At 38.0% G+C, this 10,274-nt stretch overlaps 1 protein-coding gene across 1 annotated transcript in view; it reads right to left on the bottom strand.

Annotated features, from left to right (window-relative positions):
- Window positions 1-238: 238 nt before the first annotated feature.
- The window catches only part of LOC112408208 (testis-specific Y-encoded protein 1-like), a 54,243-nt gene continuing 44,207 nt past the window's right edge, over window positions 239-10,274 (bottom strand). Inside the window, 2 exon segments of the mRNA XM_024757783.1 lie at window positions 239-847; window positions 849-1,079. Coding sequence (XP_024613551.1) covers window positions 239-847; window positions 849-1,079 — 840 coding nt within the window.

Here is a 10,274-nt window from a genome sequence, read left to right as displayed (position 1 = left end):
TTGCATCACTAATTCTTTTTTTTTTTTTCACTTGTTAACTTGTTTATGTCTCTCTGGGCGTCATTACCGGCAAGTGGGGCCGTGGCCTCTGGAACCTTCACTGGCCATCCTTTCCTCGTTTCTCCCCTGGGCACCAGAACCGCGTAGGTAGATACATCCACCCGTCCCCCACATCTGTAGACGCTTCCTGCCTCTTGTGCTATTTGGCCAAACTCTGAGGCTCCCCCAGAGCCTTCATCTATGGGTCTGTCCCGGTGGGGCCTTCCTCCCTGGGGTAGTAGTGCAGGGGATTGGGCCACAGGCCCTCACCGATGATCTCAGCAATCCTGTTAGACCCTGGGCAGTTGTGGTCACACAACCAGTTGAGGAAGTTAAGGCTGGTGGTGTCCTGCCTGCGGCTGGGGGCACCTTGTTCATAATCCCAGAACCACTGAACTGGAGCGGAACGAGACGCCCTATATCCAGCGATGCTAAGGTGATATTCCTTAATGATCACGTCGTTCCAGAAGTAGGAGTTGTTCCGAAAGAAAAATATCAACTTGCAGCGGTGCCTGGGATGGCCCAGTTCCTGCACCTCCAAACTGATCATGTAGCTAAGCATGTCTTCATCTTGATCACTGATCATGGCCGACATCTGGGGTTGGTTCATGATGGCTCTGGCCCAGAAGCCAGGGATGCCCCAGATGATGGCCCTTCTTCCATCCAAGTGAGGCTTCCGCGTCTGACCCATCATGCGCTTGAGCCAAGTGTAGGCCCTGCTGGTTTGGGCATTCAGAGGGCTCAGCTCTAACTACAGGGCCGCCAGCGCCTCCACCAGGGGCCGGGCGGTCATGCGTCCCGGGTCCCGGCCCTGGGTCTTCCTGCCCCTGCTCCTGGGGCTCCTCCACCTGCACCTCCTCCTGCTATTCCTCCGCCCCCGCCTCCACCCCCTGCATGATGTCTTCCACCAACAGCCCCAACTCCTCCCCGATCCCCGCCACCTCTCCCTCCTCCAGGGCCGTGCCTTGCCACACGACCCTCACCCTGAAAATGGTGGCCTCCTCGCCCGACCCACCAGCTAGTGCCCGCACGGCACCCACCTACCCCACCACATCTGGGGACCCGCAGGCCCCTGCTTCCTGAGGACCCCCTCCCACACGCAGGATGACCCGGGGTCCCCGGGCGGCGCCACGTGGCCCTGGCCCTGAGCTGGGACAGCTGCGAAGGAGCGGGAGGTGGGAGCACAGCACGTGGTCCGCAGAGTAGCCCAGCGACTAGAGCCCCTCTTCGCCTCCTCAGACTTCGGGGTGGGGGCAGGGTGCCGATTGGGGCGGGGCTAATTCATCGTTTTACTTTCCTCCCAATTTAAGGACAAAGTAAGTATTACACTACGTACAGCAGATATATCCATCCCATGGATCGTATTACAGTTAAAGGTATAGGTGGTGGAAATATTTTCATTACCGTTTTAAATGATCAGATATCTAAATTTTTCATGAATTTTTATGGAATCTGCTCTTACAACTTAAAGCATTTTATTAAATTAGCGAGAGTGTTCTAGAGTATCAATAAAATAATTTTTACATTATGATAATTCTGCATTTGATAACACGAAAAATTAAGTTAACATCTAATATAGTGTCTTGGATCTGCATTTAAACATAATGCTACTATTATAAATCTATTAAATTTCCCTGGGGGGGGAAAAAAAATTTCCCTGGATTTCTTATTAAGCTATAAAATACCTATCCACATCTCAGAAGTAAACATAAAAATATGTATATGGTATGCTTAGAATTTTTCAACTTTATGTTGTATTTTTTCTATTAATATGGACATCCAGGAATAACTTAATTTTATTAAATCAGTTACAAGTTTACATTTGAAACAAAATTTAGAAATTTAGAGTCGTCTACATGATATAGAAAACTATTCATAATAGGACATTATTAGAACCTGTAGTATTCTGTGAAGATAAAGCCAAAAATTCTATATTGTTTGTAGTCAATGTCATATTTTCACATCTCACTGTAAATAACATGAAAATAAAATCTGTATAAAAATAAACTAGTAACCTCTTTATTTACACTGGTCTTTTAATATAATTTAGTTGTGGAAGAACATGAGTTAAAGCCAAATAGGAGTGTGTGTGTGTGTGTGTGTGTGTGTGTGTGTGTAAAAATTATGGATTGCTTTTACCACAAGAAGACCTTGCATTTTTGTGATAAAGCTCCTGGCTTTTACTTGTCAATATCACATCCTATGGAAATAAATGTTAAAATAAGGAGAATACGATTTAAAATCATAGAGCATGGATGAGCTCCAGGGAGTCCAGAAGCCCCTAAAATTATGTGCAAAATGTATTGTATCTATGGACTTTTTTAAAAAGAGAGGTTCCAAAGCTTTTATCATGGAGTTCAAGACCGTAAAAAGTTAAGAACTACTGAATCTGTGCTTTGGTTAGAAGTGGGATAATGTTACACCATATAAACTGGGTAAATCGTGTAGAGCCTCAGGTCTATATATGATAACTAAAGTGAGCTAAGCATGAAGGATATGAACCATACCCATGTAACTACACCTTAATAATTAATTGTGGAGTTTTGTTCATCAATTTTTCTATAATCTCCTTAAATTGCCTATGTGTTTTATATTAAAATAATAAGAAGGATTATTAAGAAGTGTTTATTCAAAAATATCTGTATCTGGGCTTCCCTGGTGGCGCAGTGGTTGAGAGTCTGCCTGCTGATGCAGGGGAAACGGGTTCGTGCCCTGGTCCGGGAAGATCCCACATGCTGTGGAGCGGCTGGGCCCGTGAGCCATGGCCGCTGAGCCTGCGCGTATGGAGCCTGTGCTCCGCAATGAAAGAGGCCGCAACAGTGAGAGGCCCGCGTACCGCAGGAAAAAAAAAAAATCTGTATCTAAAATCAGAACAAAATAATGGGCATAAATCACTTATGAAAACATTTAAATTCTAGATAAATATAAGGAGACTTGATTACCAGTTCTATAGTATCAGCAGAGAGTTAAATAGGTTTATTATCATACCTAAATTTCTCATCACTCTCTATAAAGTGTGGTTCATGTCTTATAAGAACACTTCTTTGCAAGGTGATAATCGGTGATGTCCCAGAGTCATTTAGAGACTGACAGTATTCTGAGCTACATGTCTTACTTCACAAAGTTATGAATTTGTATTGTAATAACTGTTGTTTGTCTTCTTCAAATTCTTAATTTTGAAGGGAAAAAAGAATTACAAATCTCTTTATTTACCTTGCCATCACAAACACACACATTCATACATGCATGCACACATACACATTCAAGTTATTCAATATTGCAACATTTTTCCTTGTTACAGTAAAATATTCTCCTCCTACATTTTTTTTTACTGATATTTTCTATTCCCAAACTCAAAAAGATTTTTATATTTATAAATTTTACAGATATAGAAATATCCATAAGATGGTGCTGTATCTTTAATTTAATTTGGTCAGATACTTGAATGCTAAAATATATCTATTACGCATGTGGTTAAAAGACTAGGTTAGAGTTTAATCTCTAAAAAGTCTTATGCTGTAAAGATGTCAGTATAAGTATAATCAGAATCTTTGCATAACTTATTTTTCATATATCACAGATTATTAAAGCATCTTTGCCCCAGATTTAGTTGCCAACTACAGGTGAAAAAAATAATTGAAATTCTCATTTCAACTGACATTTTCTGAATAATAGCCACTTTGCACATACCACATATGACAAATGAAGCCGTTGAATTATATACAGTATCCATTTCTACCAAGGTCAGTAATAGTCTTTAAAAGTCCTTTGAAACATCCAATTTGATGGAAATTAGAAATGACATTGCATGTAAGCACTTCCTTTCAAATGCTAAAGAACTGTAGAGGAATTAACTCAATAATTTTCTCTAGTAAGTTTATTTACCTAGTGAGGGAAAAGTAATTTAAGACATGCTAATTATATAATTTATTTCTGATTCAGGGAGATACAGTTAGGAGAAGTAATATTTCATATCCCATTTTATTATCACTTACAAACAGATTTAATAGAGTGCTTAAAATTGGTTATAGGATCTTTTATTTTGTTTTATTTATTTATTTTTTTTGCTGTACGCGGGCCTCTCACTGCTGTGGTCTCTCCCATTGTGGAGCACAGGCTCCGGACGCGCGGGCCCAGCGGCCATGGTTCACGGGCCTAGCCGCTCTGCGGCATGTGGGATCTTCCCGGACTGGGGCACGAACCCATGTCCCCTGCATCGGCAGGCGGACTCTCAACCACTGCACCACCAGGGAAGCCCAGGATCTTTTATTTTTAAGATGAACATTCTTATGCCAAAGGAATAGAAGCCATTGCAGTGGAGGTGACAAGGCGACAAGGGAAAATGTGTTCATGAAAGGAAATATTTGGAGTCATGAAGGTTGATAATACCAACATATGGGTGTGTCCAAGACAAGAACCAAGTCCTCATCACATAACCACATGAAAATCTCAAATAAAAAATTTACTGCTGGGCTTCCCTGGTGACACAGTGGTCCCGGTTCCCCCAAAAAAAAAAAAAAAAAAAATTTACTGCTATGATTTGGGGACATATTTAATTTTATAGATTTGCTTTCCTAGCAATGGCTCATAATTTTCTCTTCCTTTGAACAGTGTCATCTTCTGAATTACACCATCATTACATCTCTCTCTTTTTAAATATTTATTTATTTGGTTGTGCCGGGTCTTAGTTGAGGTTCATGGGCTCCTTAGTTGCAGCTTACGGGCTCCTTAGATGCAACTTGCCGGCTCCTTAGTTGTGGTATGTGAACTCTTAGTTGTGGCATGCATGTGGGATCTAGTTCCATGACCAGGGATCAAGCCTGGGCCCCTTGCACTGGGAGCACAGAGTCTTAACCACTGTGCCACCAGGAACGTCCCAATCATTACATCTCTCAATCCAAGCTGATGCTGTAATTTTGCTGAAAACTTTGACTAGATTAGTAGTCATTATGAAGTAGTGATAAACAGAATCCTATATAACATTATATTGCAAAATAGCAAAACCTAGTGACCAGTTATTAAGAACTTATACATTTAGGCTAAAATTTTCTGTCAACAAAATATCAAAATATACTGCTATCTTTAAAAGTTATAAAATAACTCTAAGAAATATGTGATACCAGATTTGTGGGGACATTTTCACCTTCTCAAAAATTTCCCAGAATCTAACTTTCTTAAATTTTCTTAATATATATATTTTTCTCATACTGAAATAGAAACTCTAAATAATATTGGGGTTTATATAAATAAAAGACAGCAAAACTTAAATCTGTGTGATTTAAAATTAAGAAACTAAAATCAAGTAATGCTGTTGAAAACCATTTTCATTAAGATAATCTATCAGCCTTTCAATGAAATATTTTTCCATTCACTTGACCGTAGTGTTGGTTATATGATACATAATAAACGTTTATGTTGATGGCACCTTCCCACAGACTGCTTTCTATGACAATGTTGTTTTGTATTTAGTGGGGAGAAAATAGTATTATGATGTAAAAGAAATAGCTAATGATTATTAAAAAGATTGAAAAGATAAATATTAATTATAAGTTTTGCCTGCACATTCATTTTGAAAATAGGACCAACTGCACCTGTTGGTAAAATAGTACCTGATCAAGTACTTCAGAAGAAATCAAAGAGAGGAAAGAAGTCTCTATTTGGAGAGACTAAAGGTACCACTGGGCAGGGGCTATATGCAGGAAATCTTTTGATATTAAAAGACCATGAAGTATGCTAAGAAGGCAGCAATGGGCAGGGTTCTATTATGAAAATCCCCACAGCTTAATTAATGGATATTTATTAAGAATTCACTCTGAGCTAGGCAGTCTGATAAGAAGAGGAGGTAGAATGATGAGCAAAAAAGACACCATTTCTCCCTCATGGGACATGAAGTATAGGATGAAGATAGACACTAATGCAAAAACCATACACATAAATATATAATTACATACTGAAATGATTTCTTAAAGTAGAAGCGCTGGGTACAATGAGACCATATGACCAGGCAGTATGACCTAGATGGCAGAGGGATGGGGGAAACAGGTGGCCCTTGAGCAGAGACCTTGAGGATAAGTGTGAGTTAGAAAGAGTCTTTCGTTACATGCCTGGGATTTGCTTCAAAGTTATCTGGGGTGGAGGTAAGGTGGGTGGTGCCATAGATGAAATATGATTAGACACGTATTATTAATATGAATGTTTGATAATTTCAAAAAGAAATACTTTATATATTTATAGGTAATAAATATATATATTTATTATATAGTATTTCAGGCAGAAGGAGGAACATATTGGAAGACCCTGAGGCAAGAAGGAATTTGGTTTGTTCTAAAGCCTAGAAAGAAGGCCAAGGTGGCCAGAACGGAGAGAACTGAAGCCAGACAGAAAAGCTCTGTAGACCATCCTAAAGGTGTTGGCCTTTATCCTAAGAGCAATGATGGGTGTTAGGCACCAGAGTTATAGTCATATATTTTATTTTTTACAATAAAAATCAGCCAGGTTGAGATTAGAAAATGGCAAGATAGTTGAGGGCGATGGAAATGTCAGAAAGAAAGTGACTGGAAAGAAATATAGGAGGTACAAATGAAATAACTTGAACAAATAGATATTAGGCAAAAATGAGAGGAAGATGTTAAGAAGGTCTCCCAAATTTTGGAGTTTGTTCAACACTGGGCTTAAGAAATTCTTTTAATTGAATTTTTTTTTTGAATTTTACATTTCAAAAATAACATTTTTGTCTTGGTATCATTCTTATAACCATGAAATCTTGAGCATTTCAATCCCTTTTGTCTCTTTTAAAAGATTTAAGTCCCTACTAGAGCGCTAAATTCTTCCCATTTAATTTCTATTTCATCTGGAGTGTGGGGACGATAAAATTAGATAAACTTTTGTGAGTAGGGTAAAACCAGCTTTAATACCCTGGAGGAATCTAGGATATCAGTTATATTTGTATTTCTGATGTTTATTTCCCTCCTTTTATCTTCTGGCATTTCCAAGTCAAGAATTGCAAACATATGGTCTTTGCACAGATACAATGGGTTTACAATAAATAAAACAAAGAAATCATTATGATGAAAATCTGCAGCAAAAATAATGAGAAGATTAGACTTTTCCCTCCTTTCTTTCAGTACTAGGGTTAGTCTATAACTCTTAATATAACAATGACACTGATAGATGTAATTACATTCCTAACACGTGAACAGGAGGCCAGAACTGGTTCAGGATTAGGAGTAGCTATTAAAGGATTTTAGCAGGGACAGAAAGTCTCCACCCAAAATCTTCACTGGAGAATATCTGTCACAGGATGAAGCACTCACTACAATGAAATATACTTAAGTAAAATTTACTGCTTCCAGACTGTTAGTTTCACATTGGTGATGCAATACTGGTTCAAATGTTCCCATTTAATATTTTAACAGGAAAGTTTAGAGCTGATGTAACCCTTATCGACACCACCAAAATTTTTTTCAGGTTATCATGGGAGAAGTTTTGGGATAAAAAGGCAACCTGTGTTATAATAAAAAGTAGAACAACCTATACAACACCTCTAATCCTTTAATGTCTCCGTGATTTGATGTGAGGAACAAACTTGCCCCCAAACTAACCATAACCTTGACCAGAATCCTAAATGAATTAAATGCAATATGTATTAAAAGGGAGACATCTTATTTGGCTATATCTTGCTTCATGGTAAACAGAGAAGGAAAAAGGACAAATGAACATTTTCTTCCTATCATAGTGACCTAACTTTGGAATTCACAAGCTCATTTGGTTGTTTTCTGAATTATCTGTATTTTATAAATAAAACTTAATTTTTTAAACTGCAGAACAAATATTAAATTCAAATATTTTCCCACTAACGAAACACTCTTTGGGGCAGAAAGTATCCTGTTAGAAGACTGCAGCAACATTCTCATTAGTGTTAAGATTTGCAGAACATCAGTCTGGTACCATTAGTTGGGTAGTAGAGATAAGAAACGAACATCCTCCGTATATTCCATATCAGTCTACTGCTGTAAGAGGAAGGAACTTCTTGACATTTTTTCCTACTCTTGTCAAGAATAGAAATTAATTACTTTCCTAATGATAAATATGCTTTGTGCTTTTGTTATTTATGAACTAAGAATACTGTTTGAAAATAATTCACTTCAATTTATTTTAACAAATGTGTACTTAGCACCTATGACACACCAGGCACTGAGATACAGCAGGAAACAAAATAGACTTAAAGGAAAAACTAGAATTTCCATAACACTCTCAACATTTTAAAGAGCTTTGACAGCTAGTACTTTATTTTTCACAATAGTCTTTTAAGGAAAGTACAGAGAGATTAAACAATTTGTCAAGGTTTAGTTCTTTAATTGATGAAATATTCTCTTAATTCCAAACCCATTACTTTCTCCTGAGTTATAGACCTTTGCTTCATCCTCCAACTGATTATCTTTACCTAGACATTTGAAAAGAACTCATTATTTCCTGTACAAGTAGCAGTATGATACAGACTCTGTACCCATATTGTCAGTGTTCAAATTCTTTCTGCCACTTAATTAGGTGGCTGAATAACAAACCACCATAAAACTCAGTGGAATAATCAACAATCAACTATTCTCTCTCACCATCTGTGGGTTGCCTGATCCAGGCTGGGCTGTGCTCCAAATTACAGGTTGGTTCCAAGTCCATTCCACCTGTCTTTCATCCTCTTTGGACCAGTAGGCTATCCTAGGGCATGTTCATCTCATAGTGATGGCAGAGGCATAAGAGGAGAAGCCCTCCACACATGCATATTTCAAGCCTCTGCTTGTGTTATATTTGTTAGCATCCAATTGGCTAAAGAGAATCACATGGCCAGGCCCAAAGTCTAAGTAAGGAGACAAGGAAGTACACTCTGTCCACCATGAGCCCAAAGCCAGTCACATGACCAAACCAAGGATCAGTGGGATGGGGAAGTGATAGTAAGGGAGGGTGAATATTTTTGAACAGTAATCTACCACGGAGACCTTAACATTTCTTGCCTTAATTTCTCTCTTTGTAAATCTTTCCTAAGGTTGCTGTGAGAATTCAATAAAGCACTTAGGATGCTTAGCAAAGGGTGAGTGCTAGGAAACATAGACACTGCTATTTCTATATGGCTCTTTTCATTTAATGGAATCCCACCTCCAGGCCTCTTACAGCTATCCCATTTCCTCTCGTATCCATTCCTTTTCTTCAAGGAAGCACATTTGTTTAGCCCAAGGCAAATAGTTTGCACTTAGGTGCAGCTAGCTTTAGTAACCATAAACCATAGAGTATTCATAAATGAATACTCTAGAGGGAAGATCTCTATACAGGTTTCCCTTCTTTATTTAAGGCACACCTCATCACTGAGCTTTCTGATCCAGATGAGATTGCTAACATCCAAAATCCAGATTAATGAGGTAAATATTTTCTAAATTTTCTGTGATGAATGTTTCTTTTTCAAAAGAACGCGAAAGGAATTATAATAAAGATAACCTAATTCAAGCTATGCCACCTCTGTGAAGTTTTCTGTAACTCTTTCCTCTGGGATTGTCAATATTTTTTTCTTAACCTTTATTAGAGCAGTGACTGGATCCTATGTGACATGCTTTTATTCCTAGTTCCCAAAATGAAATCTTCTATAAAATGGTTTCTTATTCTTGTCTCTTTCCTAACACAGTGCGTGACACAGGTAAATGATCCATAATTTTCACTAGATAAAATTGGGGAGAAGCCAGCAATGGAACCTAGCAAAAGATCATTGATTTCACTTCTGACCCACTTTCAAAAGTGATATTCACTAAAAGATACAGTCTGCTGTTTGTAAACTATACCTCAGTAAAGTTGATTTTTGAAAAAAAGATTCCCAAAAGACAAAGGATAAATGCCTTATGGAGTATCAACCATTTACTAGCAGATAATGATACTTATTATAAAATGGGTATAAAATAATATTGCTGAATACTTTAAAAATGAGCTTTGGCTAGTACTAGAAAATCAGCATTGGACAGAATAGGAAAGGTAGTACAAAAATAATCTTTTCAACAAATGGTGCTAGAATAACTGGATACCCACACAAAAAATAAATATCAACCATCATCTCATGTCATACACAGACATTAACTCACATTGATGGTAGACCTAGAGAGAAGCTAAATCTATAAAATCTCTAGAAGGAAAAATAGGAGAAAATCTTTTTGACCTTGAGTTATGCAAAGATTTCTTAGATTAGATGCAAAAAAAAA

Source organism: Neophocaena asiaeorientalis, unplaced genomic scaffold (genome assembly GCF_003031525.2).
Source record: "Neophocaena asiaeorientalis asiaeorientalis breed wild unplaced genomic scaffold, Neophocaena_asiaeorientalis_V1.1 scaffold116, whole genome shotgun sequence".
NCBI lineage: Eukaryota > Metazoa > Chordata > Mammalia > Artiodactyla > Phocoenidae > Neophocaena > Neophocaena asiaeorientalis.
The sequence above is the reverse complement of the archived record's forward strand: the minus strand, read 5'-3'. Positions and strand labels throughout refer to the sequence as shown.